General features: G+C 51.2%; 1 protein-coding gene across 5 annotated transcripts; it reads left to right on the forward strand.

The window, feature by feature from the left end:
• The first annotated feature begins 980 nt into the window (after positions 1-980).
• Positions 981-11,740, forward strand: KLHL35 (kelch like family member 35). 5 transcript variants are annotated; one of them, XM_082747196.1, is made up of 8 exons: positions 981-1,141; positions 3,855-4,739; positions 5,884-6,068; positions 7,671-7,789; positions 8,386-8,574; positions 9,954-10,142; positions 10,302-10,365; positions 11,109-11,220. In XM_082747196.1, exons 1-8 carry the CDS (start codon positions 1,134-1,136, stop codon positions 11,132-11,134), a joined length of 1,665 nt encoding a protein of 554 aa, XP_082603322.1. In that variant the 5' UTR covers positions 981-1,133; the 3' UTR covers positions 11,135-11,220. The 5 variants fall into 5 exon arrangements, 4 of the variants coding, with proteins under 4 accessions (XP_082603322.1, XP_082603323.1, XP_082603324.1 ...); XM_082747197.1 differs by having other exon boundaries at positions 982-1,141; positions 10,317-10,365; XR_014316053.1 differs by lacking the exon at positions 10,302-10,365 and adding an exon at positions 11,654-11,740 and having other exon boundaries at positions 983-1,141; positions 11,109-11,361.
• Positions 11,741-14,734: the final 2,994 nt, after the last annotated feature.

Raw genomic sequence — 14,734 nt, forward strand, 5'->3', positions numbered from 1 at the left:
GGCAGGAACTGTGCGCCTCCCTCCTGCCTAGATGAAGAGCTGGGCCAAGGGATGGGCAATGATCTGCCTAGGGCTACGTGGCGGGGCACAGCAGTTCCTGGACCAGACCCCAATTGTCCCGGGCCTGTCTAGGCTCTCATCAGAGTGACCTCCTCCCAACTTCTGTCCTCCTCCATGAAGGCAAATCTTACTGGCCTCTCAAACACCAGGCCCTGTGGCCCTTTGTGGAGGCAGTAAATGATCTGGGACCATCATATGGGGTGACCTCCTCTGGCTCCTGGAGGCCAGGCCGGCCCAGAGCTGCCTCCTCTCATCTACACCAACCAGGCCTGCTCCATATCACCATGGCCCCTTCACTGAGTCCCCTCCAACACAGGTCCATTGCTGAAAACCACCTCAACTCATACCATGCCACGGACGTAGGACACGCACGGGCCACAAGACACAGCCCCCTTTCCTGCACAGACAGACCTATATGATCACACACAGGATCACACAGACACAAAGATGGACACACCGGACAGACAACCAGACACATGAAGTCCTACTATGACAATGTCTGCTGTCAAACAGGAACACAGGCAGAGTCTCACAGAGGCAGGAGGGAATCTGAGACCCCTAAGCTACCCAGCCATGGTGTGAGTCACACCTGCAACCACACAGTCACATCCGCCACGTCCCTGCGTGCTCCCACACTCACAAACAGGGGCCCTGGAACACCGCCACCCTCACAGAAACACTCCGACTGCTTAGGGCAGGCCCCCCCCACACCTTCACATCCATGCTTTTATTCAGGGGCAGGGCCAGGGCCAGATCACCTCCAAACAGGTACAAGGATCCCCGAGATGCATGCACAGTCAATGCCATGCTTACTTTCCGCCTCCTTCCTTCCCTCCCTCCCTCCCTCCTGGGGCTGGCCCAAGAATGGAACAAAAGCCCAGCGTCCCCTCCTCCCCCTCCTCTTCTCCCCCCTCCCCCCTGGCGTCCAGCCCCTTTGTCCTCCTGCAGCTGAGCTGGAGCAGGAGTCCAGGCAGAGCGGCAAGGACACCGGAGCCCAGACTGCCAGGGTGCAGCAGCGGGACGTACAGGAGTGGTCAGGAGGAGCAGCAGCTGCAGAGCACCTGGGTGAGGCCATGGCCAGGTAAGTGCCAGGTACATCCGGGGACTTGGCCCCTGAACAGGCAGGGCTGTGTGGTGTCTACAAGGCTGAGTATGTGTGTGTTTGTGTGCATGTGACTGGGTGTGGGTGTGAACAAGCAACAAGGGGGCATGCCAACTTCTAGGGGCAGAACCTCTTAGTTTGCATCAGGACTCTTGGCTGGAGGTACCTAGATTCTTAGCTAGGACGGGAGAATGTGCAGTGGAGCCCGGGCTGGGAATCCCTACTATCCACATTGCAACTGGGTCCTCCAGCCCCCAGACTGGGAATCCCCAGGATTGGAAACTGTCCGAGGTCCCAGTGTGACCACAGTGCCTGGCACAGTAGATAGCAGTAGAAAGAATGAAAAAGTACTGGTTCACTTCCCAGATGACTCCCTGTCCCCCCGCAGCCAGCCCCTTGTGCTGCAGGAAGAGGGCCCTCTTCACCCCCAAAGAAACCTACCCTCCTGGATCTCAGCTCAGGGGCTGGCTGCTTTCTTGGCAAGCAGCCAGCACAGAATGGACTGGGGGCAGCATGCTCTAGGTGACCTCTCTCACCTCCCTCAGCTGGTCCTGGGCTGCTGCTTAGGAGATGCCCTCACCCTAGCAAGTATGGCTGAGTACCTAGGCATGCAGAGTCTGGTGCCAGGTGGGTTCAGAGCCCAGCCCCTCTACTTGGGCATAGTTAGCTTCCCGGGACCCTGCCCACCAGGGAGCTCATTTCTATAGTCCTGACATGGGGATACACCATCCAGGATGACTGGGGCATGAGCAGTAAAAGCCAGATCTGACCTCCAGGGCAAAGCAGTCTCAGAGGCGGCAGAACACTTGGGATCAGGAGATGGAGGGAGAGGCAAGAGGTAGAGGGCCGAGCTCTGCTCCCCTAGAGTAAGTTGCCACATAAAGAAGTGAGCTCCCTGCCCAGGGAGGTGTGCAAGCAGAGACTGCGTATTCATAATTATTAAATAATAACCAGCCCAGTACCGTGTCCCAGTCTGTAGAGTGCTTTCACAAACACCCCTCCTTTGATCTTCAGAGCAACCTCTGAAGGGCCAGTTTCCTGTGTGCTTCTTTCCTTAGGACAAACTTAACAAAGGACGGGGGTATCTAAAGGTTGTGAGGATCAAACGAAATTATGTACATAAAAGCCAGCACACCTGAAGTGCTCCCTTCCTCTTGTGTTAGCTGAGTCTGTGCTATGTACCTAGCACTTTTCATATTCCACTTCATAAACAAGTGTTGCAACAATGCTGTGAGGTGGGCGTCACGATCCCATTTCAGAGGAGAAAACTGAAGGAGAGTGACTTGCCCAGTGAGTCAGTGACAGAGGCAGGTATAGAACCTGGATTAGTCCTTAGAGCCAGCTCCTTCTATCCCCCTGGCCCAGTGCTTCCTTGAGAACACAGAGAGAACTCACTAGAGAGAGGGCTAACTTTGCTCTCAGACTGGGTTCTAGTCTCCCGCCCTCCTTCCCTCTGGGCCTTAGCAAAGATTGTTCTCTAAATGGAGACGTCCTCCCTGCACTCACTTCCCTTCTCCAGGCTTATTCTCCCTATGCTTCTCAGTCTGAAGATTCCTCCTCAGGACTACCTTCCCTGACCCCTCCAACAGGGACTAGTGCCCCTTCTATCGGCTCCCACAGTACCCCATGAGACCCACACCAAGCTGTGAGATCCAGGAGAGCAGGGTCTATGCCTGTTCTGCTCATTACCTGGCACAGAAAAGGCTCTAAATATATGTCAGATATTCACTCTGCTTAAACAGATATTAACTGAGCACTTGCTGTAGGAGAAGCTGATATTAAATAGAATAATTGGGAGCACTTGGGTGGCTTGGTCGTTAATCGTCTGACTTCAGCTCAGGTCATGATCTTGGTGTCCTGGGATCCTGCCCAGTGTCGGGCTCCACACTCAGCGGGGAGTCTGCTCATCCCTCTCCCTCTGTCCCTCCCCCAGCTCCTTCATGACACACACTCTCTAATATATATATATATATATATATATATATATATATATATATATATATATATATATTTTTTAAAAATCAGGGTTTGGTCAGTGCGGAACACCTAAGGGGATCAGGAGACAGAACAGGGTGACGAGGAGAAGTTATTCCTCCCCACACCACACTAGGTCTCTGTGGGGTAGCCTGAATCCCTTCTGCAGCTCCTGTCAGGGGACCCTTCCTATACAGGTATTTTGTGCAGGTTCCTGTAAGCTCCCAGTCCTTCTGTTCCGGACCTTAGAGAGCTAAAGTGTCCCTGCTGTTGGCGGCCACGGGCATTGCTTTACCCCTTGTGAGAGGTCCTAAACACTGTCTACGTGTTTGTAAATCGTTCCCTTATTAGACTACCCTCAAATTATCCCATTTGAGAGCTTGCCATCTGTCTCCTGCTGATAGTGACGACAATTTAACGAGTCTGAAGAACAGAAAGAATAATATGGCTTAAGTGTGTGAGGAAGGAGGTGATATAGCTAAGGCAGGGCCTAGTCCTCTAGTAGGCAGGGACTAGATCACTGCAGTCATTAGGACTCAGATCAAGGGATGGAAGGAAGAGCAGCTGCGTAAATGAAAGCACGTGCATCACATTCACACATGCCGGCTTGGGTAAACCAGGGAACAAACGACGGAACCAACGGATGAAGGGCCTCCTGCTCTCTCTCCCAACCCACCAGGCGGATTTCCGACGCTGTTTGGTGTTCTTTACTTGGCAGGATGCTGGAGGGCCCATTGCTGGAGGAGTCGGAGCCCGGCTCCGTGGCGCCGTGCGCGGGGTCCTGCCACGCACAGCGCGTTCTACAGACTCTCAACGCGTACCGGCGGAGCGGCACCCTCACAGACGTGGTGCTGCGCGCCGGTGGCCGCGATTTTCCGTGCCACCGCGCAGCGCTCAGCGCGGGCAGCGCCTACTTTCGCAGCCTGTTTGCAGCTGGGCAACCGGAGCGCGGGCAACCGGAGCGCGGCCTGCCCGTGGTGCCCCTGGCGCCCTTGGCCTCGGAGGCGGGGCCGGACGCGGCGGCGGCGCTGGCAGTGGTGCTCGACTACGTGTATGGCGCGGGCGTGCGGCTGCGCGCTGAGGACGAGGCGGCGGCTGTGCTGGCGCTGGCCGAGCGGCTGGGCGTGGCGGGCCTGCGCGAGGCCTGCGCCAGCTTCCTGGAGGGCCGTCTGCGCGTCACCAATAGTCTGGCACTACGTCGCGTGGCCGCCGCCTTCTCGCTTGCCTCGCTGGCGGAGCGCTGTGGCCGCGTGCTGCGCCAGGCTTTTGTCGAAGTGGCGCGCCACGCCGACTTCTTGGAGCTGGCGCCTGACGAAGTGGCGGCGCTGCTGGCCGACCCGGCCCTGGGCGTGGCGCGGGAGGAGGCCGTGTTCGAGGCGGCCATGCGCTGGGTGCGCCACGACGCGCCGGCCCGCCGTGGGCAGCTGCGGCGCCTGCTGGAGCACGTGCGTCTGCCCCTGCTGGCGCCCGCCTACTTCCTGGAGAAGGTGGAGGCGGACGAGCTGCTGCAGGCCAGCCGCGAGTGTCGCCCGCTGCTGCTCGAGGCCCGTGCCTGCTTCATCCTGGGCCACGACGCCGGGACGCTGCGGGCCCGGCCGCGGAGGTACGGCTCCTTGCCCCCTTGCCTTCCACCCGCCCTCATCCCCAATTCTGCAACCATTCATACTTGTGGCATCCTTTAATTCAATCACTTAATCTTGCTTCTGGAATGGGCTTTGCTCATTCATTTAGTACAAATTTCATGGGCTTGGTATTAGGAATTCTGCCCTTGGAGAATTCACAGCCCAGTGGGGGAGAGGCAGGGATCTCACACCTTGCACACATCTCTCCTTTTTCCCATACATCCATAATTCTGAGTGCTGCTCCTGTGCAGATCTTGTGCTGGGTGTCCCGTAATTGGAAATGCCCTTTATCCTAAAAATAGGGCCTGGTAAAAAATGAAAGAGACTTACTCTCCCACTCCTGGAATGCCAGGCCAGACTTTGGTTGAAGTAGTCCAAGACAAGCTGTCATCTTCCAGGGGGTAGAAGCCTCTGTCTTAACACACTGTCTCCAACACTTAAGCTCAGGGCCTGCTACAAAGAAAGTGCTCAGTATTTGTCAAAGGAATAAGATAGGAAGCTGGTGGCATGGCTTGGAAATTCTGGTGGAGTCAGAAGCCTGAGAGGTTGGTTAGTGGGAGGGAAGAATGTTTTACTGAAGGGGTGTGTATGCTAGTCCAAAGGAATTAGTGATTAGGGAATGGGTTTAGGAAATGGTTATAGTAGGAGGGAGGCAGCAGAATTAGCAGTCGGGGATGAAGGGCAGAAAAGGGTAAAGAGAATGGGTTAGTGGCAGCCAACCTGGGCTTGAATTCCAGCTCTCTCACTTATTGGCTCCATGATTCATGACAAGCCAAAGTCTATGAGCATCAGTTTCCATTCTGCAAAAGGAGGAAAACCCCTGCCTAATAAAACTATCGTAAGGATTAAACGAGGTGACTTCTCTAGGTAAGGACTCTCTAATGATCCTTTCCCTGTAATTTAGATGTCAGTAGGTTGGGGTTAAGGATTGGTGACTTGTCTTCCCATCGATACTAGGGAAGGAGGTTGGAAGTGGCAGAGTCCAGCATGGGACAGGCGGGCAGGGAGTGCAAAAGGGCATAAGAGCACAGAAGAGCAGCAGGATGGTACAGTGTGGTCAAAGAGATGAGAGAGGGCCAAAACTTGGGTGTGGGTCAACGGGCATTGGGCTTATCCCCACACCAGATTCATGGACCTAGCTGAAGTGATCGTGGTCATCGGCGGTTGCGACCGCAAGGGGCTCCTGAAGCTGCCCTTCACCGACGCCTACCATCCAGAGAGCCGGCGCTGGACCCCACTGCCCAGCCTCCCAGGCTACACACGCTCAGAGTTCGCTGCTTGTGCTCTCCGCAATGACGTCTATGTTTCCGGTGAGGGCAGGGCCGCAGCGGGAGCCCCGCAGGATTGGCTCTTTGCCTCATTCACGCCACTCCCTTTTTCTCCAACTGCGAGGTGGGGGTGGGATTTTCCCTGATAACTTACAGCTATTGGCTGAGCTGGTATGTAGTCCTGCAGGGCCAGTCATTGGTAGGACCCCGACTGTCAGCAATGTCCACTTTGATTCGTATTACTATTAATTACTTCTCTTTCTCTAGCCAACTATGTACAGAACATTATGCTACACAGCTTACATAAGTTACTCAATTTCTGCTACAATCCCATTTTACAGGGAGGTTAAGAATTTTCCCATTATCTCAAAAATGGTTAAAGGGAAGAACACGGATTGGTTTGATACCAGTGGATTGTGCCCTCCCTGAGAGTCAGGCCCTAGAGAGAGAATAAAACAGGCCCTGCCCCCCTGGAGATGGGTAGACAGAGACTTCACTTTACCACCAGACTTTTCAGCTGGACCTTGAAAATCTGGAGGAAACAGCATAGGCAAAGGCATGAAGACAGGAATGTGAAGAAAGGAACCCCAGGTGCTCAGGTCTCCAAAGTGCAGGTTGAATGCGTCTGGGAGAGGAGGGGAGGTATTGTAGATGAGGCAGGAAAGGGAGTCAAGTGGGATCAGGGAGGCTTTGACTCCCGGCCCAGGTAGACTACGCTTGTTGTGGGGAGCTATCAGTGTCTGGGAAGGATAAGGAGCAGCAGAATGAGCCAGGGACTCAGGGACCATCCAGGCCACACTTATTACTGGACAGCTTATCCAAGGCTGCAGGAACACCATGTAGGGCCTCTGCTGGGTGCTGGTGGGAATACACAGAGGCAAGGGCTAAAAACAGAGCTGGGGCTTGAGTCATGGGCTCAGGCTGAGGGATGCAGTCAGGGTTGTCCCGGGAAGGCTGCTTCTGAGAGGTGAGTCGCTGGTCAGTAACTCCAGGAGGAATAGGGAAGAGTCCACAGTCTGCATTCCAAGGCCTAGCCCCACAGTGCTCAACTTGGGAGACTAGAAGTTCTGGTTCTGGTTATTGGAAGGACTAGAGTGAAAGGCTATGGGGCCTTCACAGGGCCTTCCTGGTCTCTAAGCCACATCTGAGTTTCCTGTCTGTAAACTGGGTACAATAATCTTAGCACCTGAAGGGGTGAGAACAGACATGAAATCATGAAGGTAAGGGCAGAAATGAGGCAGGGTTACTGAATCAATCACTCTCTACCTTTTCTCATCCAGTGCAGGTGGCTCTGCTTTCCCTCTGCCCCCAGGCCATTGCTGATGCTTGTTTTGGGCACACTGTTTACTTTTCTCTCCAGCTGAATTCGAAGTGGCCCCCTCTTTGCTTCCCAGAGTACAGAGCCTGGCATACCACCATAAGCCACCCAGTAAAGATCATCTCCTTCTCCCTAAATCTCTCTCAGGCCTTTCCCTTTAAAACTCCCCACCCCTTGTTCTAATTCACACCTTCCCACCATTTGTTCAAAGTACATTGTCTACCCTTAACTCTTCCTTTGGATCTGGGGGCCCTTGTTTCTAGGTCTTTAGAGGTCCTGTTGACCCCAAGAGGGTCTGGAGTCAACAGCTGCTTCTCTTTCCCCAGGAGGCCACATCAACAGCCGTGATGTGTGGATGTTTAGCACCCCTCTGCACACCTGGATCAAGGTGGCCTCGCTGGTCAAGGGCAGGTGGAGGCACAAGATGGCAGTCATGCAGGGGCAGGTAGGGACACAGCAGCTACTGCCCTGTGGCTCAAGGCACAGATCAATGGACTTCCTTGGGCAAGATCCTATAAGACAGTCTCTCTGAAAGATGGGATCTCAAGCACCAAAAAGAAAAGATACTTGTCCGAAGTTACATGATAATGCTACTAATAATACTAATTATGCTAACAGCACAGCCTAGTAGTCAGGGGTCAAAGTGTGGGCTGTGGGACCAGACTAGGTGTGAATTTTGACCAGCCACTTAAAAAAAAAAAAAATCTATCTTTGTAAGCTACATCTTGAATTCAGAAAATAAAAATGCTTCTTAGGATCACTTAAGTAAGGTGAGACTCTCAATAAATTATTAGCTATTATTAAGCATCAGCTTGGTGTCGGATATTTGACAGGTCTAATACCCATCCCGGAGGTGGATATCATTACTCCCAGTTAATAGAAGAAGCCCACTAAGGGAGGCTGCCCAGGAGCTGGCAGTGCTGGGATGTACCTCCTGTGGGTCCGGTGATAGTTTCTCCGTGTGTATCGGAGGCAGCGGGCTGAGACACAGAGAAGGCCTAGAGCCTTCAGCATCCTACCCTTGCTTGTCCTCATCTGCAGCTGTTCGTGGTAGGCGGCTTCGATGGTCTGCGGCGCCTGCGCAGTGTAGAACGCTACGACCCCTTCTCCAACAGCTGGGCGGCTGCGGCGCCGCTCCCCGAGGCCGTGAGCTCAGCGGCAGTGGTGTCCTGCGAGGGCAGGATCTACGTGATCGGGGGTGCTGGCCAGGACGGTGTCAGCACCAACAAGGTGGGCATGGACAGGTTGCCGGAAGCCTGCTGTGTGCTGGGCACAGTGTTGGCACTTTCATGTCCTTGTCTGTTTTCTCCCAACAGCCCTGAGGAGTTGACACCCTGGGTTTCAGCAAGGAAGTGAGTTCAGAGACATGACCCCAAGGTCACACAGTGGGTCCAGACCCGAATATTTGAGCTGGTGCCATATGGGTTTCATAGATTTTAAAAATTAAGTTAGGGCAAGGGTGGGATCAATTGAAATGTTTTTCCTTCATTCAAAAACATTCAAAAAGCCCCCCCCCACACTATTGAAAACTTAGAAAGCACAGAGAAATAGAAAAAAAATCACCCATGATCCCACCACCAAAGGATAACTACTATTAATATTTTGGTGCACTTCCTTTCAGGCTTCTTCTGAATCTACTTATGTGTTTGTTTTAGTTGTGTGTTCTTACTGTTAGTAAATTTTGCATTCTTCTTTTTATTCTCATTTAAAAGTAAGCATTTTCCACATGCTTAGAAACTCTTCACAGCCATTATTTCAATGTGTAATAGACTATGGAGTGGATGAACCATAGTCTAGCAACCAAATTTTCTGTTCTTGGATATTTAGGCTTTCTGCTAATGAAAATTAATCTTCATAGCAGCTTCCTCCCTCTCCTGATGGCCTCACAAGTCTGTGGTCCTGGGATTTGAATCTTTCCCTAAATAGGATCCCTTTCCCTCCTTATCCCACATCCCTCCCACTGCCCCCCGACACACACACCCCTTCCTGGGGCTGGCTGGGGGAACTGCCCTTTGCTGCAGCACTGATAGGCCATTACAGGTGTCTCCGAGAAAACAGGTGCGTTAACAGAATAAAGGTGAACATGCAGGTAGTAGAAGCCCTCAGAAACTCTGGAAGGTGTGAACAGTGGTGGGCCTGGGAAGCCTGTGGACAGCTGTAGGAATGGGGACTGCAAGACATCCTAGCTGGAATCTTGTCATGAGCTCAGAGCACCAGGGGGAGAGAAGAGGGCTGACAGGGTACGCAATAAGAAATGCATCTCTCTAGGCTGGGCCTGCTCTCTGAGGACCTTCTATAGCACTAGTGCAGATGGTACTCCCACCTCCTGGGATGCAGACCTTTTCTGGACCCCGAAAGATGAAGAGGCTTTGGACAAAAGCAGTCCAGGGCGGGGGCCAGAATGTAGAACCAGACTGAGCACACTTGAGGGCAGGGATGGTGGGCCTCCTCTGCCCTCCCCTCCACTCCCATATGCTAGCTCAGATCTGGTAGACAGAAGCAAACATGCTGAATGAGTCCCCCTGCTGGGGAGGTGGGAGGATTGCACAGCAGGGCAGGTGTTGTGGGGGAGGTGGTGAGGGTTCACTACAGCCTCTCCTGCCCCTCAGGTGCAGTGCTTTGACCCCAAGGAGGACCGATGGAGCTTGCGATCTCCAGCACCTTTCTCACAGCGGTGTCTTGAGGCTGTCTCCCTTGAGGGCATCATCTATGTGGTGGGGGGCCTCATGAGCAAAATCTTCACCTATGACCCTGGCACAGATGTCTGGGGAGAGGCAGCTGTCCTCCCCAGCCCTGTGGTAAGTAGAGGCTCCCAGGCACAGCCTTAGTATTGGTTCCATTCAGGAGAGCAAAGTCCTGGGTCTAAGAATGTGGAACTCCGAGGTTGTGAGTCTGTCTGACTCCATGCTAGGCAATTAGACATAGTTTCTTAGCTTTGTCCTCATTAGGATGATCAGCTTTGTGTTCCACAGATGAAGAGACCAGCCTTGGAGAGACTGAGGCCTTGCCCAAGGCTGCCAGGTAAGCTATGCTAAGGTAGAGCATGGAACCCCAGTTCCAAGTGCTTTAGCCTTGGATGAGGGTCTTGGTCTAAATGACCCTGTAGTCTCTTGTTCTGAAGGCCACCAGCTGGGAGCCTGTTGCAGGGAGGTCAAGGTAGAGAAGAGACTTGGTAAGTTCCCCTGCCCTAGTTATATCAGAGTAGGGAGGTCCTGGCCCTGGAGGCTCTGGTCCCTGCATTCCTGGCCTCCCCTATCTCTTGTACCCTTCCCCGAAACTCCAAAGAAACTATATAGGGGTGTGGTTGGATTGGTGTTCCCTGCCAGTTCTGACCTTCAGTGATTTTAAGAGCTTGAGATTTCTGGTTTCTCTGAGTCTGAGATCTCAGGGCAGTAGTGGTGGCAGTGATGGTGATGGCTGTCACTGCTCCTGGAGTGCTTACTGTCTTCCTGGCACTATGTAAAATGCTTCACATGCTTAATATCATTAGCTGTCATGGCAACCTTATGAAGAAGGTACGATTATTCTTCTTTGCAGGGGACGAAACTGAGGCCCAGAGAGCTTAAGTGACTTGTCTAATGCCATTTAGTAAGGGTTATGCCAGAGATTGAACTCAGATCCACCTAGTTCCTGCCTTTCTGCCATGCAGACTGCCTGCTCGTATTCTGTGGGTCAAGGTTTTATTGTCTGGCCTGGCCTGTTAGGGATAGAGAGAGCCCCACACTGGACCCCATAGCTGATTACCTTTCTGTTTGTCTATCCAGGAGAGCTGTGGTGTGACTGTGTGTGACGGGAAGGTCCACATCCTTGGTGGGCGGGATGATCTCGGGGAGAGCACCGACAAGGTCTTCACCTTTGACCCCAGCAATGGGCAGGTAGAAGCCCAGCCATCTCTACAACGCTGTACCAGCTCCCATGGCTGTATCACCATCATTCAGAGCCTGGGCAGGTGACTCGGACTTGAAAAGCCTGAGCCAGGAAGCAGGCTCACCACTGCTCCCCTCATGGCACCTCCATGTAAATAACCCTTAATTTATTGCCCCCCTTTCTTGTAGAAATAAAACCTCCTTCAAAGGTTGGGCCTATGTTCCAGCTCAAGCCTGTTTTGTGTGGAAAAGTAATGCCCAGTATCTGCTCCCTACTTTGACTCTTTACAAATCACCTTCATATGTTACCTCATTTACCTTCAAAATGGCAGTGTGGACATGTTTTTAAAATTATGAAATATTTCATGCATAAAAAGTATATATATATTTTTGTACAGTTTAAGAATTACAATAAAATAAATATCTGTGTTTCTACCATCCAGCTTAAGAAATAGATTATTACAGTTCACAATAGCCAAACTATGGAAAGAGCCTAGATGTCCATCAACAGACGAATGAATAAAGAAGATGTGGTATGTGTGTGTGTATATATATATATATATATATATATATATATATATATATATATGCAGGGTCTATACAATGTACATACAATGTAGTATTATGCAGCCATCAAAAAATTGAAATCTTGGGGCACCTGGGTGGCTTAGTGGGCTAAAGCCTCTAACCTTCAGCTCAGGTCATGATCCCAGGGTCCTGGGATTGAGCCCCGCATTGGGCCCTCTGCAAAGCAGGGAGTCTGCTTTCCTTCCTCTCTCTCTGCCTGCCTCTCTGCTTACTTGTGATCTCTGTCAAATAAATAAAATCTTAAAAAAGAATTGAAATTTTGACATTTGCAACGATGTGGATTGAACTAGAGGGTGTTATACTAAGCAAAATAAGTTAATCAGAGAAAGACAATTATCAGATGATCCCATTGATAAGAGGAATTTGAGAAACAAGACAGAGGATCATAAGGGTAAGGAGGGAGAAATGAAACAACGAAACCGGAGAGGGAGATAAACCGTAAGAGACTCTTAATCTCAGGAAACAAACCTGAGGATTGCTAGAGAGGAGGAAGGGGGGGGGGGGGGATGGCTGGTTGAAAGAAAGTTTACAAAAAAAAAAAAAGGTGCCTGGGTGGCTCAGTGGGTTAAGCCTCTGCCTTTGGCTCGGGTCATGGTCTCAGGGTCCTGGGATCGAGCCCTGCATTGGGCTCTCTATTCAGCATGGAGCCTGCTTCCCCCTCTCTCTCTGCCTGTTGCTCTGCCCACTTGTGATCTCTCTCTCTGTCAAATAAATAAATAAAATCTTTTTTAAAAAGAAAGAAAAAAAGAGATTGTTACAAATGCCTTTGTAGATACCTCCATTCCCAAACCCATTCCTTCCCACATTCCTCCCAGAGGTAATCACTATACTTAAATTATGTTACTGGCATTTTTTTAAACTTTTAACGAGCTAGTTATTAAGATTTGTATTTTACAGAAAAGGAACTAACTGCCTTAAAAGATGAGGAGACTTGCCCAAGATCATATACTTAGTAACTGGCAGAGTCCATAACTCATAAGATTTCATGAAGCTTCAGAATCCATGAAGCACTTCTAGTCAGGATGTTTCTTTTTCTAAACCACCCTCTCCATCCTCTCCAATTCAAACATTAAGTGATAACTTAGTTAGATAAAATTAAAGGTCAAACAACTGAAAAGACAGAGGCTTGGGCTTATAAGTGAACAAACATGTCAAGAACCAGAAACAATGGAATTATAAAGCCATGAGGAAGGGAGAAGCTTCAGCTCTGGGTTTCAGACTCTAGGACAAAGCTTTAAAAAAAGGGATTACAAGCCAGTCTCACTGCTAGAAGACAGGGCCAATGTAGGGCTCCCCACCTCCTCAAAGAAGGAGAAACAAAACAGAAAACTGTTGTGGGACACTGAGCTGCCCTGAGGCCAAGGCTCGCAGCAACTGCAGGCCTAGGGTAGTAGGAATCAGAGCCCCAGGCCTGAGAACCCAGCCATCCCAGCTCTGCACCTGGATGAGCCCCAACATTACCAGGGGTGCACCTCTCATGACATCATAAGCACCTGGGTGACCTGAGGCTCCATGGGCAGCAACATAAAACTGCTAGAGGAGGAAGGATAAGCTCAGAGGAAAGAGGGGACAAAAGATGTGACATATTCTGTGAGGCAGAGACTCAGCCGGTTCAGGTCCTATGCCTGTGTTTCTGAGGCCCAGAGGAGCTGGCCAGGTCCCATCTGCAGCTCGCCATCATGTGCACTCAGACTGCCTTTTGAAGAGCTATCATCTGCTCCTTGCATCCCCTCCAGGACAGGGCCAGCCCCATGCCCCTCCCTGTCTTCCGAAGCCCCAGGGCCCTATCTGTGGGGTCTCTCCAGCTGGGGCTGGCCCATCACAGCCCAGGACAAAGGCCTGGGTCCCAGCTGAGCTGCTACCCTCTGATTATCTCAGATTAGGGAGCCTGTGACCATCTGGACACAGCTGATAATGGCAGAGGGGAGGGGAGTGGAGAGGAGGGGTGTGGTGGGGAGGCCCAGACCCTCAGAGCCTGCCTATCCCCACCGCAGGGATAACGCCCAAGACAAAGCAAAAAAGGTGCTGTATTGTTTGACCACCTAAACAAAAGCCTGAATGGAAAAGGCAGGGGCAAATTCAGGGTAAGATTTGAGAACATGGGCACCTCACCTGGACTGGGCACTTCCTGTATGCCAAGTAGACCACCCCATTTCCCCAACAATGACCATTCATGCTATCCCATCCAAGTACCAATGCCCTTTCCTATTCTCTCTGCCTGGGCAGATCCAACACCCTCCACTCCAGAGCTGACTACTCTCTCCTTATGCCCTTCCTTATCTGTCTGCCCCTTTTCCCACCAGACATATGGCCAGGCCTTTATATATGACATCTCTAGTCTTCCGTGACATGCCCATAGAATGCTTCTTGAGGCAGGAAAGGTGTCAGCTTGATTTTTCTATCCCCCAATGCCCAGAACAGAAGCCCACCTCACTCCCACCTCAGTATGCTATACCAGTTTCCTGGATTTCTATTTTATAGAAGGTAAGGTAGATACTATTGCCCCACTTACCAATGAGGAAACAGAGACTCAGAGCTGTGAAGTGATTTGCCTACTAACGTCACTGGTCTGGTGAGTGGTGGCAGAGCCAGGATTCCACCCTGGGTCCAGCTACCTCCAAAGCCTGCTCTCACCATGTGGCCTCACCAAGGCTCTGCTGATCTGAGAAAGCTAATCTGAGAAAACAGTCTTGAGGGTGACACATGAGTTATTTAGAAATAGAAAATATGGCAGTCCTCCCTTATCTGTGAGGGATACATCCCAAGAACCCCAGCATATGCCTGAAATCACAGACGGTAGCAAACCCTGCACACACACTGTTTTTCCTACATATACATACATCCATAGGATAAAGTTTAATTTATAAATTAGGCACAGTAATAATAGATTAAAATAATTATAAAAATTATAACATACTATAATAAAAGTTATGTGA

Source organism: Mustela nivalis, assembly GCF_964662115.1.
Source record: "Mustela nivalis genome assembly, chromosome: 9".
Taxonomy (NCBI): Eukaryota; Metazoa; Chordata; class Mammalia; order Carnivora; family Mustelidae; genus Mustela; species Mustela nivalis.